The sequence below is a fragment of the Colossoma macropomum genome, unplaced genomic scaffold (genome assembly GCF_904425465.1).
Source record: "Colossoma macropomum unplaced genomic scaffold, Colossoma_macropomum, whole genome shotgun sequence".
Taxonomy (NCBI): Eukaryota; Metazoa; Chordata; class Actinopteri; order Characiformes; family Serrasalmidae; genus Colossoma; species Colossoma macropomum.
In genome coordinates, this window is record NW_023494801.1 from 30256120 (window position 1) to 30280767 (window position 24648).

The 24648-nt window shown below is 36.9% G+C and overlaps 1 protein-coding gene across 1 annotated transcript in view; it reads left to right on the top strand.

Moving 5' to 3' along the window:
- Window positions 1–24648, top strand: part of slc2a9l2 (solute carrier family 2 member 9, like 2) — a 269938-nt gene that overhangs the window by 228354 nt on the left and 16936 nt on the right. The window contains exon 12 of the mRNA XM_036590228.1: window positions 12144–12271. Coding sequence (XP_036446121.1) covers window positions 12144–12271 — 128 coding nt within the window. The remainder of the gene's footprint in view (window positions 1–12143; window positions 12272–24648) is intronic.

Consider the following 24648-nt stretch of genomic DNA (forward strand, 5'->3'; position numbering starts at 1 on the left):
TTTATCATTCTGGATCTAAATCTTTTTTATTTTATTTACAGCTTCCTAGTGCCCCACTAATTCTTGAATTATTGATTCTTGTGAAGTTAGAATTATCTATACATTTATCTAGTTTTGTGTTCTCGAAAACCTTGATTCTATATTTTTGAACAGAGATTCCACACCTCTGAATGGTAGTATAGCTACTTTTTGTTATTGGGATGTTTGAATTGTTTGTAAAATCCAGGCATGAATTTATTTTCATTGCAGTAGATGACGCATTTGCAGCTTGACCTTCTATTCATTTCATTAGTATGAATGCAGGCAGCAGTCCTATGTGGGAGCCAAAGCAGGCAGTGAGAGCAACAAATAGTTGAGAATTTCAGAACATAAGGAGAAGATTTTCATAAAATAAAATTCTTAGCAATATAGGGGAACTAGTGTGAAATAAATATTACATGCTGCCAACCAGTAACACCAGGGACCAGTGTGAATGAAGTAGATGAAGAACGAAACAGTACAGCTGTTTTGCATGGGCTTTTCAAGATGTTCTCTCAGTATATACCAAATGTATTCTGAGTTACTGTTTTGTATATTTTAATGGAATATATGCCTAAATATATATTTAGTACAATGGACTTAGTATTCAATCATCAACACTGTCTCCGAGTACTTTACCCAGCCTTGGTTGGTGAAGGCTTATGCTGCCAACCCAAAGCACAGCTTCTCACTGTTACTTTACTGGCCACATATGACCAGTCCAGCATGTCCTAATCAATAAACAGCACAAACAGCATTCAGCCATAATCAGACACATGTGACATTTATTTATTGACCATAGCAGACATGTATTGTATTTGGTAGTGGAGTTGCACTAACTTAATTCTCTAAGATTTATAATGGTTATTAGGTTTGTAGCTTGATTGTTGATTCCAGATAATTGTGCTGATTCAGACTAGACTAAGAGGTGATGCCATCTGCTAGAATGGACCAACACAAAAATGTCCTTTTGGGGTTGGGCTAGCAGCCAGATGTTCTGAGGTAGGGGCTTTACAAAGTCCCTTGAGAGATGGCAGATCCAGCTGCCATTACACTGCACACATCCATGCATACATGAATGAGGGAAAAATAATCGATCCTTAGATGCATCATGATTCTCCCTTGAGAGATTCTGAATCAATTCACAAAACAGTCTAATTAGATTTTTAATCTAGTTATGCACACTGGAACATAAAATATGATACTTTGGCGCATCACAGACTAGAGGAGGAAAAAACACAAGGTCTTTCTAATGCACACGTTTTTTTAACAATCAATTGATAACAGTCTAATCTGGTATCATTGAGTGCATTTACATGCATTTAATGATCCGATAACTGCAGAAAATCAGATTTTGTCAGTAATCTGATCAACGTGTTTACATGCACTTGAGTAATCAGATAATGGGAAAACTCCTGGTCTACATGAGTCAGGCAGTAATCAGGTTTCTGCTTTAGCCTGCTTTTCTGCAGTAGCCAGTAAACTCAAAGATGAAGACGTGACGCAAACGTAACATAAGATTTAAACTGCTGTGTCTTTTTTTAAACATCACACCACTTTACCTGAAAATATGAACACATATCATCTAGAAGATGAAGAATATTTAAATCCCTCATTTAAAATCCAGCAATCTTTATTGGATTTCGTAGCCTCTTATGCTCCTTGGAACCACCGGTGGTTCCAAAACGCACTTTGTCATATTCTTCTACTTTCTATATTCTACTTTCATATTTCATAAGCTACATTCAAAATGTGGGTGTCATATGAGAGCTGTAACTGTCTTCTTTCCAGTCAAATAGATGGGTAATCTCATTTTAAACCCTTATAATAGAAGAAGCTGAACTCGCAATTTTTTTTGTCTACTGAAAGTTGACCCATTTTTCCACAAATCTCGGCTATAAACTATAAACAGATGGTGTGTCTTCAGTGATCTGCTCTGTAAAAATTATTTTTTTTATAAAATAATACAAAGAGCGTCTAAGATTTTTGGCTTTCAGCAGTAAATCGCAAGCATATAGAAATATGTGTTTGATCATAAAACACATTTTCTGTTAATTTGAGGGAAGCTTTTACAAAAAAAAATAAATAAATAGAATAAAAATGTGCATTTATTTCATGCAGATACTGAATAATTTGGCTTAAGATTTGGTCATGTAAATTCAGACGGACAAACCAAAATATAGCCTGGAGCATAAGAGGTTAATCGGATTTCTAGTCCAATCTAAGAAATCAGTATGACTGTAACTACAGCATAAAAAATAAATGCTATCTGAATGTCTCAGATGACCACATTTAGCCTACAAGTGGTAGAAGTACACCCTTAAAATGGTCCTTCAAGGGTTCTTTAATTACCATTTGCATGATTAAAGTGTTGTTTGCATGATGAAATGGTTCTTCAGATTCAGGGAGCATGTGCTGTATATGGTTCTAAATAGCACCAAAAATGGTTCTTTTACTGTTATGATGTCAAGCTTCTAGCAATAGAAGAACTCTTTTTGGTGCTCTATAGAACCTTTTTCAAAAAGGTTCTATATAGAACCATATACAACACATACTCTATCATCTGAAGAACCATTTCACAATGCAAAGAACCCTTTGATCATGCAAATGTTTGTTTTTAAGTGTTCATGGTTTTATGTAGAACCAATTTCTTTACTAAAGAACCCTTGATGAACCATCTTTTTTAAGAGTAATATTTCACTTGTTTGGCTTCAACAAAGTCATAGTACTGGAGAGATGATTGTATGACTGTAGGAGGGAAGATAACTTGGAGAACTTTGAGAACTTTGAGAGACTTGGACTGAAGTTCTGGGTATCTGCTTCTTTAGGCTAAGCCCCCAAGAACTGTTCAGAAGTCTTTGATTATGTTCGAGTGTATGAGGAGCATGCCTGAAGGACCCGTACATGATGAAAATAACAGTGGTCCACAAGTCCCTTGCCTGCAGATGATGCTGATTCTTACAGAGTGAACTGTAACAGCTTATAAGGTAGAGAGCTTACAAAAGTGAACGTGTGTGGTGTGGGATGTAGATGACCTTGATTTGGAATGAAAGATTGGTCAGAGTAAGATCAGAGAGGAAAAGATGAGGGGAATCTTGACAACAATATTGTTTCAAGCAGGTCTAGACCACCAGTGAGGAAGCCAAGGGCAACTCTGGCATAGAAAATTTCACTGAAGTGTGAGAAGAAAACAAGAAAGGAACTAAGACTCAATAGAACCCATCCTTCTCTGGTTGATGCTGGATTCTTAAAGGTTGTGTAAGACATGGGTCTTAGTCATGAGAACAAGTCAGGTAAGTCAGTTAAATGAGTGTAAAGTAGATTAAAACTGAAATGGAATAGGGCATTGTGAAGGGATCGGCTGTTAGGAAGCAGTGGCTGTGTATTAAAGTTGATGATGGGCGTGATGATGGGCAGAGGCATCTAGATGAAGCTCTTGTCACAGCAAAAGACAGTTTGACATGGATTGTGCTCACTTACCACTGTGGATAACTATGACTTGTCATTCAAACCCACAAAAAGACCAGTAATTGATGAGTTCCCAAGGACTGAGGAGTTAATGGGATGAGAGAGCAAGGTCAGCAGTTTGGTGGAAGGTAAGTCAGCAATGGCAGAAAACTAATTAAAATCCAGTACTTTATCAAATTGATAGGATTAGATTAGATTGGAAGGATAAGGGACTTCAGTTATTCCATCAAGACTTGTCTAGGTAAGTGAAGGTACAGTAACATTAGCTTGGTGCTAGCATAACATAGGGAGTGAAAGTTGGCAATAATGTAACAGTGTTATTTGGATAAAAAGGCTCTTTATAAAGAAGAAGCTTCTACATTGAACACAGCTATATATATATATAATATAGCTGTATTCTGCTGTATTCTACAGTAATAACCTCTAATAAAAATGCAGCAACATCCTGCATTTCTTACGTAACAATTTTACTAGACCCATTATTGTTTAATTTTTTTAAATAAATTAAACTAAAATACACTAAAAAAATCAATGAACATATACATATTTGTACATACATACATCTGAACAGACATATGTTTTGCACTAAATATATGCTTAACAGACACTTTAACTTATAATTTGCACAAATATGACCAGAAACTCAAATGCTTTTATTAAAATGTTTATGCTTTTTTACTCTCAGCTGTGGTTTTCAAATTGGCCTCTGACATTTTTACCCCACTCTATATATAATCTCATAATGAGTTGTTGTATTAACTTTCATTTAAAGTAAAGAATGTTTTTTTCCTTCTACTGTAAAGTTACCATTTTGGAGATATAGGGTTTAGTTCTGACAGCAAAACTACATGGGGCACATATATGACCCCACATACTGACATTGTACAAAAATAAACCTGTGTGTAGATGTTGCCTCTGGGTCACAGTGCTGCTCATGACGTGAAACCCATGACTCCTGACAGGACTTTTTCACACATCAAAATCAGATCTGAGTGACAGCACACACACATGTGCACACACACTCAAGCTTTTGGTCTAAAGGTCAGAGTGATGTGGTGCCCCAAGGTCAACAGCTCCTGCACGGTTATGTCTAACTGTTACTAAATAAACACACAAAGATACACAGTAAACTTTTGCAGTACAGATTCAGTATCTATGTAATGTGTTTCTGGAACTTTCCTCGGTGCAGGTTTGGACTTTGTTTTGATTGCTTTGACTTTGTATTGATCTGCCCCTACTGTAGTTGGGATGCTTACATGTCCATATTTGTCAGAGTAAAATGTATTAGTATGTGTTTCTGGAGCTTTATGTAAGCTACGTTTGCTATCACTACATAAAAGAAGCACCATGCTGCCTTTATTGTTGGATGCACTGTGGTACATTATTAAAAAATAAAAAAGATAATGCTCCACATAGAGCCATGAACATTTAAACAGTTTGCATGAATAAAAGGTTATTTGCACTGTGAAAGGTTTCTTGAGATTGATGGAGAACTGGCTGTAGATTACCAAAAGAGTTCTATTGTTTTGATTTCAAGTTTGTTACAATAGAAAAACCCTTTGTGGTGCTATTTAGAACCCTTTTCAATATAGTTTTATATAAAACCATCTACAGCACATTATCAACCAATCTGAGGAACCCCTACATGATGCAAAGAACCCTTTAATCATGCACAGAGTTTTTGTGTTTTCATAGTTCTATATAGAACCAGTTTATTTACTAAAGAACCCTTGAAGAACCATCTTTTTTAAAAGTGTAGTTTATGAATATTCACATTCAGAATGCAATTCACAATTCGTTGCTATGGAAGCACGTATCGTTGGTTTGCTTTATCCGAGCATTTGTTAGCTTGTTCAAAATGGCATATTGTGACATAAACACTATGGCTTTTTCTGCTGTATTAGATCAAATGAAAGATCATTAGATCATATTAAAATAAAAATTGAGAATCACTTCACTGACAGAAACAGAAATACATACATATACACATATAACAGCAGATATAGACACTTTTTGGCTGATCAACTATATTTGGGAAAAGGACAAACTGTCTGATTTTTGAGCAAACTATCACTTTAACACAAGCTCATGGTCAGTGAACATACTGCAAATAAAGATACTGGAGATTGTGTTGGTACTGGTGTCACCATAGAACAACTTCTCAGCTTCAGAGTTTTTCAGAAAGTGAATTGCAGCAGATGGTGACGTTTGTCATCGTGATGATTGGAATAACCGCTATCATCCAAGAAATCTACAGTCCAACTCGACAACAGCGGGCACTGCAGAGCCCGCAAGAGTTATTCTGTAATTTATCACTGATAAATCGAAGACATTTTTCTTTATTTCCACCAACCTACTGCGATTTGTTTGCGGAACCCGCGTTATTAATGTCTAAGCTCTCTTACATCCAGCAGATATTGTGAGATATGGCAAGGCACTTAAAAGTCCTTAAAAGTTTGTAAACAAAAACGCGAGCCGCAATCGTTTTTTGATTACTTTGCTCCCTCAGATGGGCGAGAGACGATGTGGGTGAAATGAGGTTTAAGGTTCTGCATGGTGATTTTAACCTCCATCTCTCTGCTTGTTTTCATGAGAATTTTATAAATCGCTCTCAATATTCACATGAAGTGAACCCTGTCAGCATTGGTACAGGAGATAACTGTCAATTGTTTTGTTCTTTTCTGTCACATCACCGCATATCTTTCTGTAGAGCGTCTTTTGTCAGAAATGAGAACAGTATTGTCACTGAACATCAGACGTCCACAACTATGATATTACACAATAATAGCCTAATGATTAAAGTTATTATTGCCATTTCATGATGATGTCCAAAAATCACAAAAACATTGTAAAAATGTAAAAAAAAAAAATCTGCAAAACAAAACTGTGTACGGACAAAACTTTTAAACCTTTTAATTCTCACAGCCATGAATGTAGTATAGATTAAAACGGCAAAACACATTTTTTGACCTTCCAAGTGAAAACATATATATATATATATATATATATATACATATATAAGGTGCCATACCTTTTGTGTACTTAGTCTCCCTTACAAAATCAACAAAAAAATGCCGTTTGACTAGGGGCGCCCAAATATTTGCATATGGACTGCAATCACATCCTCTGATGAATATAACAAATCAGATCTGAAGTCTGAAAGCAAACATATGAGTATGAGTATGAATATTAAAAGGACCATTGGAGTCCTGCTCGGCCTTGCAGAGTTTTATAAAGAAATCCAGAAGCCTTTAATACTGCAGAATGAGTCACTGCACTGACACTTTCACAGATGACCTTTTTTGCCGGAGATTTGTAGTGTTGTTTTCATACTTGGCCTGAATATATGAGTTATCTCCCAGGATCGATCCTGGGCTTGTCTAGAGAAGGAACTCATTAGCGTGAGTTTGTTTCCACACGAGAGAATTAATTATAAACCATGGATTGATTGCGCAATTCCAAATGTCACTTTTGAAAGCAATGAGCCACAAGAGGTTGTGCGTTACAGTGATTTTCTCACGGTTAGGGGTGTTGTAAGGCACATCAGAAAGCAGAGTAAAATCCATCAATACCTGTGATAAAATCACTCTAACACTCAGCCTTAAGTGGCTTATTGCTTTAATAAAACAGCAGATACATAAAATATGATAAAATATACATTTTTCAGAAAGTATTTTTACTGGATGTTTTTTACTGGATTGCTGCCAAGCAGTCATGGACTGTTGAATGAGGTGAAGAACATTCAGAAGGCCATCACTGTATATTGCAGTCATCAAGTTAACAAGTCACTTCATTTTTTAACTATTTGTTATATAATAATGAACATATAATATAGAACTGCGCAATGCAATAACCTTCACTTTATAAGAGCTGTTTGGTGTCTAAATTATCACAGCAATGACCCTCTATGAAATGACTTTGTACATCTCCGTTGCTGGGGCTAAATCTCAAATGGCTCCCTAACTAATAATAGTGTGCTACATAGGAATTAAAATAATGGCAAACAGTGCATAATATAGCTAACAAACAAACTAACACATATATTTGGGATTCAGCCACATCCATACTAGACAAATAGTGTGCTATTTTGGGTGTAGAAGCTACAATTTCAAAACTCACATAGCACAATATTTGGGGATTAGTTTGAGATTCATCCTGGATTTGGTGCTACTTCAAGCAGTTCATATTAAAACTGATATTTCTTTATTTATTTCTTATAACTTTCTTTTTCATCTCTTCTGGAATTTCTTTTGATCACCACATGGTGTGCTTTGATGAGACTTTAGCCTACTTCACATTGCTGGAAATGTTCTATTTCAGTAATGCTTAGATTTAAGAGGGATTCAACTTTTTTATGTTATTTACAGTACAATACAATCTTAACTGTAACATACATCAACAATGTTCCTTCTCCTAAAAAGTTACCATTCCAGAAATATGAAGTTTGATTGCAGCCAGTCACGATATGATGATACTAATTAGTGATAAACATCTGGTTTGTTTTTTAATCACTTTACAAACAGACAAAAGGATATCCTGCCTGCAGTCAAACATTCATTCACTAATGTTGTGCTTGTCAGTGTCTCTGTTGAGCTTCTGCATTCTTCTCTCATCTGTAGCCCAAAGCTGAGCTTATGTCAGACTGATATCTCTGAGCTAGCGAGCTTATGAAGCAGAGCTGGGGGTTTACAAGCATTAATGTGGAATTTAAATGATCTAAACAGTGAGGTGTAAAGCGATTGGCGGTAGGGGGTGAGTGGAAATGCTTGGATGGTCTGTTTCTCAGCTGATAATCACATCCAAGCAAAACGGTAACACTTTGCTTCAAACACGCTACATAAGACTGACATAAACATGCAATGGCAGATGTCATATGCTGTCATAAGTTGTCATGACAGACACTGCACATTCAAAAACAAGAATTGACTCAAGCCTAAACCAGCTGAACATACTGTTCTAGTTCATTTCCCACCTGCTCAAGACCACAATTAATGATTTATTGGTCTTTATATGTGGTCTAAAAAGATTTAGTGGTCTTTTTGGTCATTTTATATAACTGAACAGCATCTAATCTGGCTAATTAGCTGCCTTGTTTGCCAGTTAGCTTACCCCTGTGAAATGATACACTGCACTGGTCTGCACACAGACTCATACAGATGTATACATTCACACAAAGTCATGTGTAGAATCAAATAAAGCTTCAGTTTTTCTTAGTTGAACATCAAATATGAGCAAAAGTCATATAGTGTATAGAGAAAATCGTCATTCTAAGCTAAAACCTTTAGCTTCTTATAGGTTATGTCACCTTATGTCAAATTCTACAAATAATTCTAAAAATAGCACTTAACACATGCAACAAACACATAAAATACTACTTATACCAGTTCTACCTGCTTTTGAAAGCTTAGAAATGTGAAAAAAAACGTTTGTAAAACACATTCCATATGTGGTATATATGACATTACAGATTCAAACACTTTTAGATTTAGATTTTATTGTTATTGCCAATATTTTGTCTGTTATGCTTGAATTTATTGTAAATTGTGCCATAAATTGAGATGCTTCCACGGCTGGACAAACATTATCCTGATTTGGACTATAGTATTTAAATGTAATCATTAGGGCTGATAAATGTAACATGTTAACGTGATAAATCATTAATGCCACATTTTTTCTTCATGTTATTAATGCTGGTCAAACTTTATTTGAATGGTTGATTATTGATTATTAACAACATTACAATTAGGGTTAGGTTCAGGAGTATGTGTAGGTTTTACCTTAAGGTTAGGTTTAGGGATAAGGACAGGTTTAATCTTTCAAGTTCCACTTCTTGTTCAGTTGCATTTAATAGATATTTAGTTAAATGTTAGTTAAACATAGACTGAGCATCTGCAAAAAATCTTCAGTGGACCACCCAAATAAAGTGTTACCTATGTTGCGAGTCATATCTTTGTTCAAAGACAGCTTTTAAATGGCCTGTAAAGCAATACCTTCAGCTCCTTCTGCAGATTACGCTCACCTGTGTTTGCAAGAGATCTATGGATAAATGAATGAGCAGCAAACTAACAAAAGCAAAAACAAAGTGGAAAGCTACATTTTCTCTTTAAGAGCCTCCACAAGCTGTATAAACAAGAGTGAGACACTTTACCACAAAACACCAAAAGTCTACCCATCTAGTATCTCCTAGAAAATCTGCTATCTTTCCACAATATACAGCACATCCCAGTTATGCTGCCAATACAGTCACACATTCAAATTCTACTGTGTTAATTATTGTAGCCGTTTATATTTGGTGTGCATGGCAAGCAAAGGCAGGGCACACTTAGTTTAGTTTTACTTTGTTTTTTTGCCATCTGCCATTATATTAGCATGTGTAGTGGGCATAATGATTGGCTTGTGGGGCATTAACCCACTAAATGATCACCTGGATCCACACCTGATAAAATACCTTATTTTTCTACTTACAAACACTAAAGTGGTACTGCATGAAAATTTAGAATCTGCACTTTCCATTGAACTTCTCCCCTTGATTCAGTGAGCTATAAGTAATATGTAATTAATTGTACATTAAATTAAAACATTCCTTTGTTATCGCTAGCGATAGTGAGGCCTTCCAAGATCTAGACACACATACTCTCTCTCTGTCTCTCTCTCTCTGATTAGTGGTAATTCTTGCATGATTTTTATTTTAATAATTTCTCTTTGATATCAAATAAAAAAAATGGCAAAAATCAAGCACATATTTCTGCTGTGATCTTCTGCTAATCATCAGTTCTCCACAACTCTGATGTTTGTGAAAAGCCAAGATAAATTGCTGTAGGTTTTAATGAATCTACAATAGTTGGTCCATGGGTTCTGTGACATGCAAAGGGAACCAATTACTGCTGCTCTGAGGGATGGTTGATCAAAAAGCCTTTTTTTACATACACTGAAAAAAGTAATGCTTTGAATTGCTTGATTCGAAGGTGTACATCAATTCCACATGGATAAACCACACTCACTGGCCATTTTATTAGGAATGCTTACCTTGTATATGAAACCTGTTAAATCTAGGCATCACTTACACAAAACCTTTCCAGAAGTGTGAGGTAAGCTAAAAGGTCTCAATAGGCAGCATGCTATAACACAATCAAAAGAAATTCAGGAGGAGATAAGAAAGAAAGTTACAGAATTATAAAAGTCTGGAAGAGCAATTAACTCCAGGTATAGAAAACTTGGAACAGAGGTGAATCCTCACAGAAGTGAATGGCCTACCAAAATTCCTCCGAGAGTGATGACTCACCTAGGACGTCACAAAAAACCCAGACAAACACCTGAAGAACTGCAGGCCTCAGTTGTCTCAGATAACACCAGCATGTATTAATCCACCATTAGAAAGATAGTGGGCAAAAATGGTATCCATGGAGAGAGAAGGCGAAAATCACTGCTAACCAAGAAGAACATAAAGGCTTGTCTCACATTTGCCAAAAGACATCTTGCTGACCCCAAACCTCAACTTTGAGGACTCAAAAGTGAAACTTTTAAAGAGAAGTTACATCTGGCATAAGGCTAACACAAGATTTCACAATAAGAACATCATACCAACAGTAAAACAGGGTGCCTTGCTGCTTCAGGACCTGAGTAATTTGCAATAATATACAGAACCATGCACTCTGCTCTCTACCAGAAAATCTTGCAGGAGAATGTCTGGTCATCAGTGAGAGATCAGCCAGGATTTTTTTTCTTTCATTTTTGCTCCACAACTAATGCACATACACAATACATCAAGCATTAACAGAACAATGTTTTTACTTATAAGAATGGCTAGCTACATAGTACAAACTTCTATTCTTACAAATATCTACAGTTGTATATGTTTTGTTGATTTTATAAGTGAAAATTACTTTTATTAATAAATGAATTAACACAGCCTCTACATATGAAAGAAAAAAATGATTTCCTAATTGAAAATAAATGAATGTCTTCTACGGAGAACACACATTTTAATGCACAATTGCTGTTTATTTGCTGAATTTGGCATATTAGAAAGAAAACATAAAATGTACCATACATTTTGCACAGGGTACATTTTATGTTTTCTTTCTAATATGCCAAATTCAGCAAATAAACAGCAATTGTACATTAAAATGTGTGTTCTCCGTAGAAGACATTCATTTATTTTCAATTAGGAAATCAGTAAAACATGTTATTTGACCAGAGATGCCCAAAATTTTGTATGTAACTGTTTAGTTTAAAAATAAATAAATAAATAAATAAGCGACTACATAAATAAAGAAATGCATTTAGTAAATAGAATCTCCTGGGGGCAGGAGGGCAACCTGAGGCAGACTGTACAAAGCAAATATCAACATAAGAGCAAAGCCAAATCTCAGACATTAGATAATTTAGCAATGGATGGGTTCATTTTTAGGTTGTTTCCTAGAAAAAGAGGATGTACGGTCACCCTGTATTAATCATGAATAATGACATAAGGTTAATTTGATGCTTGTGTTTTATAAACAATACTATAATTTTAGACACTGTAGTTTTGATCCTGGTATTCTGATGGCTTATTGAATCTCTCTCTCTCTCTCTCTCTCTCTCTCTCTCTCTCTCTCTCTCTCTCTCTGTCTCTCTCTCTTTCTCTCTCTCTTTCTCTCTCTCTCTCTCTCTTTCAGGTGGGATTCCCTTTGTACTGACTGGTGAGTTATTTGAACAGTCTTACCGTCCGGCCGCATTTATGGTTGCTGGAGTGGTCAACTGGCTCTCAAACTTCGCTGTGGGCCTCCTCTTCCCTTTCATACAGGTATGTTTGCATGTTGTTGTTACATGTTATGTCTATGTAACCCTTGAAACTCTTGGCTTATTATTCAAGTATTGGCTTATTATTCAAGTATTAAAGCAATGGTGTAACAAAAAATCAAACATACATGATTTTCCCCTTTTATACCCCAAAATGAAGTTGTTCAGTCAAGGCTTCTTAAAGTTTGCTTCTTTAGTTTTGCACTGGAGCTATGAGGCTAACGTAGCTAAGAAGTAATAGAAGCGTTTGCATTGTACAAACTGCACATCTAAATCATCACATGCTTCTTTCAGACCATGTGAAGGTCTCAAATGGTCTTGCTTATGTGGTTTCTCACACAGTATGACACACTACATACACATTTGAATATAGACAAATATATGTGGTAATATAAAAACAGTAGTTCAGGTAGAAGCCTGAATTTTGACAGTATTGTCTATTTTTACAGAAGCCACATAAGCAAATCTGTTTGAGTGTCATACTAACTAGTGTAAATAAATTTCCATTAGTTGTTAGCATTAGCCTTGTTGCTCCAGTGTAAAATTTCAGAAGCAAACCTCAGATACCAAACATGTCTTGATTGATCAACTACATTTGGGGTAAATGGAGAAATTGGTTCGATTTTTGTCAAACTGTTTCTTTAATCTTAAAATTTCTGCACAGCTGCCTGGCACTGTGGGGAAATAAGTACAAAACCAACACTACCCAGTGAAAGCTGGCCAAAAATCACCTCTCCGACCACTTGGCTACTAGCTATCAGCCACTAGTTCTTCCTCGTTGGCTTGCTGTATCTGGGCCCTAAGGAGTTAAACAGATAATGTCTTTGAAGGCTACCTCCCACCAAACTATAAAAAAAAAAAAAATAAACCTCACAGACAGTACAGTCTTAAACATTTCTACCCACTTTAAACAGAGCATCTTAGTGTATTACACCACAAGCGCAACATCTTATTCCCACACACGCTCTCCTTTTATCATGCAGCCAGACGTCTTTGCAGCAGCAGATAAGTGGCTATGTATTTCTGCGCCGCTCTAATCCATAAAATAAAAAATAATGTGAAAGGGGCCAACAAGGAGAAGTGCCCGCACTTTAAAGGGAACTTGCATGTTTTTTTATTTTCTCCATCAAAGTCTTAAGCACAGTGGAGTGCTTTTTGAAGGCTCAGTAGAATAAATTGAAACTTGTAAGTCCTTCTCCTTTTAAATTTGTGTGCATGTGTGTGTGTGAGTGTGAGTGTGTTTCCCCTAGTGGCTTTTTCTGTCCATATCGCTGTTGTCAGAAACATCGTATCTCCAAAATTGTTACTTTCCTCCACACCAAACTCCATCCATGTCTTTATGGACCTCGCTCTGTGCACTGGGGAACAGTCATGCTGGATAGGGTCCTCCCCAAACTGTTCCTACAAAGTTGAAACCCATATAATTATCTAAAATGTCTTTGTATGCTATAGCATTAACATCACCCTTGACTGGAACTAAAGGGTCCAAACCCTGAGAAACAGCCCAAGACCATTATCCCTCCTCAACCAAACTTAATTGTCAGCACAATGCATTCTGGGTAGGAAGCCTACTCCTGGCATCTGCCAAACCCAGAGTTGTCCATTTGAATGCCTGATAGTCAAGCATGATTCATCACTTCAGAGAGCACTCCAGAGTTTAGTGGTGGTGTGCTTTCCAACAGTCCAGCCAGCACTTGGCATTGAGCATAGTGATCTTAGACTTGTATGCAGCTGCTCCATGGAAATCCATTTCATGAAGCTTCAGAAACACTTCTTGTGCTGATGTTCCTTCCAGAGGCTTGGAACTCTGTAGTGAGTGATACAACGGAAGATAGGATATTTTCATTAACTACACACTTCAGCACTTGGCTGCTTTGTGAGTTTGCGTGGTGAACCACTTTATTGCTGAGCTGTTGTTGCTCCCAGATGCTTCCTTTTCACAATAATAGCACTTACAGGTGACCAAGGTGACTTGCGGTGAATGTGGCGTCCTATGACTGCCTCAATTAAAGTCACTGAGCTCTGCAGTATGACTCATTCTACTGCCAATGTTTGTCTATGGAGATTGCATGGCTGTGTGCTTGATTTTATACACCTGTTAAAAATCGTGACTGAAACACGTGAACTCATTAATTAGGGTTATATACTTTTGACCATATAGTGTACAAGTCAGTTCAGTGCCTTCTCACTCAATGTAGAGTCCTACTACTGTATGTTATTTTACTTTGCTAACATTACTATAAAACTTCCAGCATTACAGACATGATTGAGAAGACTGAAGTAACTTAGTGCAGTTAGGCTTAGCATGATAGCTAAGTTAGAAAAGATATTTCTCTGTTTTCAACGTTATCTTGAGAAGTCAGCATGTTTCTATGTCATCCACTGGGCAGAAAATAATTGACTCAAATGAATTAAAAGACAACAACTGCCTCTGATTCAACATTAAACTGCCAGCTGTGGTACTGAATTAACTCATAGTGGCTAAAACACTTTTCTTTGCGTTTGAAGGACTGTGGCAGTTTGCTTAATGAAGAAAATACTTACAAATGTACAGCGCTGTTGGATAAACAGCTGACAAAGAAATGTTAGAGCATTTCTCAGATTAAAATGATTCTCAGTGGTCACCATTTACAATGTAAACAGTATGTAAAGAAGTTAACTGAGTGGTCTTTTTGGGTTTGAAAGGAGCTTGAAATTTCTCCCACTCAGCCACTGTGGTGGTGTAATGCATGTTTCAGGCAGAGGGGGCACTGTTGGATGTGCCTCAGATGTGCTAATCTGAGCTACAGAAGGTGGGGGCCTTTAGCCTTGATCTGAGGGATGTGTGTGAGACTGAAATACAGACACATTCAGAGCAGCAGAACAGCTGGAGGAAGGCTAAAGGCTTTTGCTGACCAGAGAAGTGCACGCTCATCTGACCTCCCTGCTGTAATGATGCATGAGTGTGAGTGTAATTACAGAGCAGCAGACTGAGACTAAAATTAGTAACAAATACATGCACACACACACACACACACACACACACACACACACATATTATTAACAGTTCCTCAGACATACATGTATACTATCTCTCTCTTTCTCTCTCTCTCTCTCTCTCTCTCCTTCCCCTCTCTCTCACCCCACTCTCTTACACACTTTCTCTCGCTTCTCTTTCTCCTGTTTCTATCCCCTTTTCTCTCCCTCTGTCTCAGTCAACTTTCTATCACTCTCGCTTCTCGTTCTGTCTCTCTCCCTGTCTCTCTCGTTTCCATCTCTTTTTTTCTCTTACTTTCTCTCTCTAATGATTTTTCTATCTCACTTTCCCTTTCTGTCTCTCCATCTGTCTGTTTTTCTCTCTGGCCCTCGTTCTCTCTTTCTCTTTCTCTCACCTTCTCTTTCTTTCCTACTGTCTTCCTCTCTTCATCTCTCTCTCATTCTCCCTTGTTTTCTGTCTCACTTACCTTCTACCCTCTCTCTCTGTCTTCCTTTCCCCTCTCTCTCTCTTGCTTTCCTCCTCTTTCTCTCTCCATTGCTCTCACCTTCTCTTTCTGTCTCTCTTCCCTTTCTCTCTCTCTCTCTCTCTCTCTCTCTCTCTCTCTCTCTCTCTCTCTCTCTCTCTCTCTCTCTCTCACCCCCTCTCTCTTTATCCCCCCTCTCATTCTAAAGCTTTGTCCAGTTGACCTACAGCTCTGTGTTCTCTCAGTGACTCTCTTTATAATTCTCAGTGTGAGTGAGTGTGTGTTTACTCTCGTTTTGCTTTATTTGTGGGGACATAATGTGCTTGTAACCTTTCTGACCTTTATTTAGTGAGGTAATAGCACTGAGCGCCTGTCCTCATTTAGTTCAGCAGCAGGGTGTGTGTGTGTGGGGGGGTAAGTGGAAGGCTTGAGTATGTTTACCATAAATTTCTGAATTTCATATCATATCCGCCACTAGTGACCTACCTGGTGGCTGTGTGTATGCGTCGGTTCTTTTTTTAGCTGTATACCTGTGTGAGATGAAGGTAAAGAGCCATAAAGGGCATATGCTAATATTTAGCCAACACAGCTGGCTGAAAAAGTGAACCTACACTTGTCTTCTGAGATTGTATATGTAATAGTAAAATAATAATTGGGAAAATATATGATAATGAGAAAATCGTGGTTAATCTGAGTTTTCTTTTGGGAATATTTTGAAATGGCTCAAACTTAGAGTTATAAATACTTTTAACTCACTTGGAGTAAAATTAGGACCCTTTTACGTTGAATGACCCTACACTTTAATTCTGTTTATTTCATTAAAACAAATGATTGAACATTCCATGTTGACACTAACAAAACAACTATAACACTTCTGAAACTTCACGAAATGTTTCAGTAGTAATTGTTTCAGAAGATTTTAGATCACTTTGAGCATAACTCAAAAATGCTAGCCAGTGCATGACTAGCAAACACAGCTTTGAACAGTTTTACACACATACATACATCATCTAAACCGCTTATCCTTCTGGGTCGCGGTGGGGTGCTGGAGCCTATCCCTGCTGTCATTGGGCAGAAGGCAGGATACACCCTGGACAGGTCGCCAGTCCATCGCAGGGCAGACAGACAGACAGACAGACATACACAATCACACACACACACACACACACCTAGGGTCTAACTGCATGTCTTTGGACTGTGGGAGGAAACCGGAGTACCCGGAGGAAACCCACGCAGACACGGGGAGAACAGGCAAACTCCACACAGAAATGACCCTGGTCACCCGTCCAGGAATCGACCCCAGGCCATTCTTGCTGTGAGGCGACAGCGCTACCCACTGCGCCACCGTGCCGCCCTTTGTACACACATAAATTCATAATATTTTTTTATTAAAACACTATTTTATTTATGTTAATTTCAGAAAATTTGGTTTGGTAGTGACAATTTTTAAGCTAACAGGCTTTTATTTTACACTTAGGAACATATTTACTTCAAACCAATGGAATCTAACTGTTCTCCATGGCTGTTTTCAAAATAGCCTACTACATACTGCTCAAGTACTGATTATTATCAAAAGTAGTAAGTAGTATGCAGTGCATACTACTTACATACATGAATTTCCCCAGTACGCCAAAGATAACTGCATGACATATTGCTCCAGCCAAATATTTCAGCATGCTACATACATAAAGCAGTCTGATACAGTGCACTCCAAAATGCAACGTTCAGGGGTAATGGGGAGGATATAAGCTGGTTGGTTTGCTCTATTTAATAAAATCAACTTACTACATAGAAAACATGATTAACGCAGTAACTTAATAAATAACTTAACTTAATAAAGTTAGTCTCAACCAAACAAGCTCACATGTGGAGTCATTCAAGCTAGCTCATATTAAAAACTACAGATATAATGAAAATGAAATGTAGGAACGCCAAAACCATACAGGTTTATCACAAACATTCCAAAGCTCACGTTCTAAAGTTTATTTGTGGCTTTGGAGATGAGTAGAAGACAAAACCCTCCACTTTATTGTGGTATCTTTCAAATCTCAGCAGGCACATTTCTTAACAAATGTGTCAATGTGTTGCTAAAGACCTGACCTAAAAAGAACTGAGAAGTAACTAGCAACGGTTGCTAAGCAGTGATGGGAGGGCTGAGGAACATGGGGCGGGTCTTGAGGTGGGTCTGATTGGCTCAGTCCTGGATGTTGGCAGTCTATTCGAGCATTTGCCCTGTAGTACGGTACACGGCTTTTGTTGTCTACTGGTTACTGCGCTGTACACTACTATGAAAAGTAACATGCAGTATACAGTATTTACCAGTGCAGTATGCAGTATGTAGTATTTTAGTATGTCATTTCTAACGCACCACATGTGGCCATGAGGGACAGGGATGCAGTCTTATTTCCTGCTTTAAAATGCAGGGGCGTGGCTAAAATAAGGCTCCTGCTATAAACTAAAACTCTGTGTTTCAGGACTGACATGAAAGCCTGAGAGCTTGAAATGTGAGCATTTTTTGAATTAAGCATTTAAAGATGTTTTTTAAAAACAACATTGGAAATGAAGCAAAAAACTTTCAAGTATTATTTTCACAAGTATAAATTTAGGGGTTAGGGTTTGGGACACCTCCCAATAAAAGTACTCTATAAATGATATAAGAACATTGTCGTCTGTCTCACCTGTCAATTGTCTGTTGCCTTGTAGCCTCTCATTATTCCCAGGTGTTTCTGGCTTGTTCCATGTATATTTATAACCCTGGTTGTGTGCTTTGTGTTTGCTTGGTGTTTTGTTTACTCAGGCTTTGGTTTTGTTATCATTTGTTACCATTTGTTTTCTAGTACTCTTTTTGTCCTTTAGTCTTGTTTTGTTTCTGTTGTAGTACTTTGTTAGTAAGTGTTCTTATTGTTTTGTTACTCTGTGGATTCTTTCATCATGGCTTTCAATAAAAACAAGGACTTGCACTTGCATCCTGCCTTTTTGTCTCTATCAACAGTACAAGTCCCAGGCATCAAGCAGCATATTCATAACTACTTCATATAAGAATTTCCTGCATTTACAGCTTTGAGAGGCATTAAACTTTTCAGACTTCCAGTTCCTATCATCAATACTGTGAATGATTCCAACTCAGTACATTTCTCTATAACAGAGCATGCTAAATATCACCAGAACTCTGCTCCTTGTCCTAAAAACACAGTGCTATTGAGAACTAACCTGATAGTTTGTTAACAATTTGAGCATTTTTCAATGATAATTATATGCTTAATGGGTACAATTCAGAATTCAGAAATGTCCCTTTTTATCCACACAGCGATATTGATGTATAGAGTTGCATAACAGATTCCACAAATCTAATGTAAAGAAAATCTCCTGTATGCAATCAAACCTGCTGATAATGAACCCCTCCCCCAAAAGAGCTCACAACACATTCAACATTTCAAGTGTAAAAATGCCTTAAGGCTCTATTTGCCAAATTTAGGCACCTGCTTTCTCACATGATCTTACAGACCAAAGGCTGAGTGTTTGGTTGATGGTGTTTTCCCTTCAGTAATTATCTAAGGTGTGAATGTTTCAGAGGCCCAAAGCTTTAGATTCATTTCAGTTTAACAAGACCTACTGATTACGAATACAGTGAAGGTCAAGAAGGTCTTCCTGTGCTTTAGGCTGCATTTACTCACATGCCCATTAAATACTAATTATATCCTGCGCTGGTCTAGACTACAATACATCATTTCATATATGAGCTGACCAATATGTTGGTGGCCAGCATTAGCACTTAAAGGATGTTTTTTCTGTATGCCTTTTCTATTCATTATACAGTGATATTTAATAATTGGTTTCACACCAAGAAATCCGCTTATTAGTCCAGACCAGAAAAGGCGCTTCTCATATTGATTACTTAAGCAATAGGCTGTTGATGAAGTGGTGGAAGTGTACTGATTTAATAGTAAATTTCTAGGAATTGAATATTGAATAGTAATCAGCAATACTGAAATAAATCTATTATGTGGCCATAGCTGTACCTGCTGAAACAAAGCCAAGTGCACATTTGTCATCATTGTTACCAATCATTGTGATGAATGTGTCATCAAGGTTTAACAGGATACATAATAATAATTAATTCTCAATGTTATAAGCAGCAATAATGTTTAAAGGAGTGTATAATGTTTGATTGGCTGTTTGGGTACACTGATATAAAATGCAGTTTGATATAATATTGTGATGTCATTGATGTTACACTGTGTCATTGGTGTTACAAGATGGATTTTGTCAGTTTCTGCTCTAATGATGAAATGTATGCATTATGTGATTTGAAATATCAAATAATTGCTTTTTAACAACACACATTTTAAGTATTACCATAATTCAGTTTCAATTATTGTTAATTATACAGTTAATAATTGAATTGCACGGATAGAAAAGTTCTTCACAATTGACCTTTAGATGGTTTTATTATACAACCCCATTTCCAAAAAAGTTGGGATGCTGTGCAGAATGTAAACAATGTAAACCATATTTCTAAAGGAAAATAGTACAAAGACAACATATCAAATGTTGAAACTAAGAAATTGTATTGATTTTTGAAAAATATATGCCCATTTTGAATTTGATGCCTACAACATATTCCAAAAACGTTGGGACGGGGGCATGTTTACTACTGTGTTTCATCACCTTTTCTTTTACCAACATTCTGTACGCAGTTAAGAACTGAGGAGACCAACTGCTGTATTTTGAAAGTGGAATGTTTTCCCATTCTTGTTGATATAGGGTTTCAGCTGCTCAACAGTTCGGGGTCTCCTTTGTCATATTTTTCATTTCATAATGCACCAAATGTTTCCAGTGGGTGACAGGTCTGAACTGCAGGCAAGCCAGTTTAGCACCCAGACTCTTTTAATACAGAGCAATGCTGTTGTAATGCATGCAGAATGTGGTTTGACATTGTCTTGCTGAAATAAGCAAGGAGTTACCTGAAAAAGATGCTGTCAGAATGGCAGCATATGTTGCCAAAACCTGTATTTATCATTCAGCATTAATGGTGCCTTCACAGATGTGCATGTCACCCATGCCATTTGCACTAATGCCCCCCATACCATCATGAATACTGGCTTTTGAACTATGCACTGATAACAAGCTGAGTGGTCTTTAGCCCGGAGGACGCCGTGTCCATGATTTCCAAAAAGAATTTCAAATGTTGATTCGTCGGACCACAGGACACTTTTCCACTTCCCCTCAGTCCATTTTAAATGAGCTCGGGCCCAGAGAAGGTGGCGGCGTTTCTGGCCTTTCTCTTTATATATGGTTTCTTTTTTGTGTTTTAGAGTTTTAACTTGCATTTGTGGATGCAGCAACAAACTGTGTTCAGAGACAGTGTTTTTCAGAAGTGTTCCTGAGCCCATGCAGTGATTTCCACTACAGAATCATGTATGTTTTTAATGCAGTACCACCAGAGGGCCCAAAGATTATGGCCAACAAATATTGGTTTTTGGTCTTGTCCCTGGCATACAGAGTTTTCTCCAGATTCTCTGAATCTTTTATATTACTATTATATTGTATTGTAGATGATGAAACGCAAAAAATCTTTGCTATTTTATGTTGAAAAATGTTATTCTTGAACACTATTTACTTATGCAGTCTTTCACAGAGTGGTAAACCCCTCCCCATCTTTACTTCTGAAATACTCAGCATCTCTGGGATGCTCTTTTTATACCCAGTCATGTTAGTGACCTGTTGTCAATCAACCACCAGGTGATTTTTTAGCATTACACAACTTTACCAGTCCTTTGTTGCCCCTGTCCCAACTTTTTTGGAACGTGTTGTTGGCATCAGATTCAAAATGGGCATATATTTTTCAAAAACATTAATATTTTTCAGTTTTAACATTTGATATGTTGTCTTTTGCTGTTTTCAATGACATGTAAGGTTTAAATGATTTGCACATCATTCCATTTTGTTTTTATTTCCATTTTGCACAGCGTCCCAACTTTTTTGGAGATGGGGTTGTATGTATCATTAACCAATTTTAAATTCTGTTATCTGTGCAATTTAAGGTTAAATTGTGTTTTTGATAAACTGATATCTCAGTTTAGCTGTAACACCATTGACAGAAATATTGCTCATGCATGTTTTAATTGAATATTTTTAAATTATCAAAAAGAAATAAGTTGGATTAGTGTTGCCACTAATTAGTGTAGCTTTTTATAGCTTTATAAAATTTTATACACAAACTTGGAGATTATAAAAAAGTGAGAATGACTCGATTGAAAGTCATGCGTGGGGCTGAGATCATGAGACAAAAAGCTGAGTTAGAGAAAAAACAAATTTATGAAATGTCAGCTTGTGTAATAATCTTTGATCTGTGAATTTGGTACTTAAATGCTCTTTTACTACAAAAGCTAAAATGGCTAGGTCAAAATATTAAAGCACATGTCTAACATACAAGTCATCAAAGGTAAGATATTAATGGTCCATAAACATTTTTTTCACACTGGCCATGGCAGTATGCTTTAGCCTAGAATGCTTGATGGGTTAGTAAGTTTTCTGCGTTGTTTTTCCTGGACATCTCAGCTGTCTGATTTCAACTATTGCCTTCATTGCACTGAAAAATAAAAAGGGTTCAGCATTGAATTGTGTCATGTTGGACAAAAGAAATATATGACATCATCAGGATTGCTTTCTTTACATTTTTGTGTTTTGCTAATTGTTGTGTTTAAGTAATATATTTTATTCATTTGCAACCACTTTGCACATCTGTATCATTTTAATTCAGAGGACCAGTTGGTCTGGGACTATGTAAATATAGCATTCAGTGCAGGTAAAAGCTTTTCTCAACACAACTGATCAGAAAAGATAAGCCATGCATGTTTGTTGCTGTTGTTTGCTCAGTGGTCAGAAGGTTGTATGGATAATTCACAATATAAATAGCAATAAACAGAGCCCAGTACTGCATGAACATGCCAAACTGTCCAAACCCCCTGCCACCCCTTTGCCATCCCTGATAAAACTTTCTAGATCTCCTCCAGGGCAAAACTAAATAAGCAAACATCAGATGCCAAGCAAGAGACTATGACTTCAAGTATATGAACTGAGTAAATAAACTAGTTACTAACTCCATCTGCAAGCAATAATGAGTTTCCATGTAGACACGACAGCAGGAGTAGCTAAATGAGTTGTCATTTGTCAACTTTTTGCAGCACACTGCAGATTAGGCATGGACAGAGGGACAGAGATGTGAACAAATGTTCAGTCTAATGACTCACACATGGCAATGAGAGACAAACCTTAGAAGCCTCAGACTGCAGTCCACAAATAAAACAGCTAAAATCCCGCTGTACCTGCTTATCCTAAATTGTATTAAATACTACATATTTTTTTCCTTATTTTCATTTCCAGATCACCTGGAGGTGTAAACAGATCCAAAACCTCCTCTGGCCAAAAGTTTCTTCTGACAGTGTTTTATATTCACCTTTGTACTACGTTATCAAAGTCTAAAAGAGATAAAAGGACCATGCAGCTTCTCAGAAGCAAAGAAGCAAACACCAAAAACTCTTTTATCAGTTCAGTGACATGAAATGATTTTGATTTCCAATTATATAAAGATGCTTTTTTGATCAAAATTCAAGGTGTTTCAGACCACAGAGTGTTTCAGAGAAATTGTCTTTTGTTTATTCATTAAATCTTTAATAAAAATGTGGGCTGATATATAATACTAGTTTTATACTTTAGATTCCGTAAAGTAGCTCCCCTTTGCCTTGAAGTGGCCTTACACACTCTTGGAATTATAACGTTTAAACACTATGAGAACTATGTATAAATCAAATAAATAGAAACATGACATAACATTGTGGTATGAGAGTGAGAGGGCTGCAGTTGCAGAGTTCACAGTTGCTCTCATTAGATATCAGTGATAAAAACTGCAAACTGTGTTCACATGATTTATGTTTCTTTATTTTGTTTATTGTAGGGGCCGTAAATAAAGGGAGCACAGAAAGGGCCCTAAAACATAGCCTTGTGGGACACCATATTGCACTCTTCTATGTTAGAAAAACTCCCCTTTTTCATATTGTTTTAAATTAAGTGTTCATAAGATTATGAGAAATATATATTCAGTTAATTTTGTCCACACTTTTGACTGCTTTTGATACCTATCAGATGAGCATTGATGAACTGAATTAGAGCAGCAATGCAGGTACTATCGCAACTTACCTACTTAAAACCTACCTAAGAGTAGTTACCCTGTTGTTTGTGTGTGTGTATGAGTGTGTTTAGCTCTTTATGTGGACCACATTTCTCTAGAATGATGGACATGGACATTTTCTGGCTGTGGAGGCATTTGCTTGCTTCCTACAAGAATGTCTTTATTCTCAAAGACTATAGCTTTCATAGAAAACGGTAAAAGAGTCTTGGGTTACGTAGAGCATAACAGCATTTGCATACACTCATGGACATGGGCATGGAAACACCCCACAGTGACAGAAATACACACAAGTATGTGTGTATTTGAAATAGTTTGAAAGAGTGCTAAAATTCACTTTGCAGGGATAAAAAAAGAAATATATACCCCCTACTTCACTGCCATATATATATATATATATATATATATATGTATATATATATATATGGCAGTGAAGTAGGGGGTTTGGCCTTTGATAAGAAAGCGAGAGAGAGATGACTGAAGGAAAAGAAGCCGCTTTATAGTTTATGCAGAGCTTCCCGGCCTGTTCAGCAGGCAGGCCAGGTCATTATGAACCATTCTGACCACTTCCTGTGGAGTGAATTTGAGCTTTTGCCACCAGGCTGCAGATTTAAAGTTATCATCAAAAGAATAATGAGCTGTAAAACTCTTTTGTTCCTCAGTCTTTTAGAATGCTGAATTTGACCATGTAACCCACGTACTAAAGCACTTGATTCACACCCTCTCTGTGCTGGTATTGCCCTAGTTAAAGTG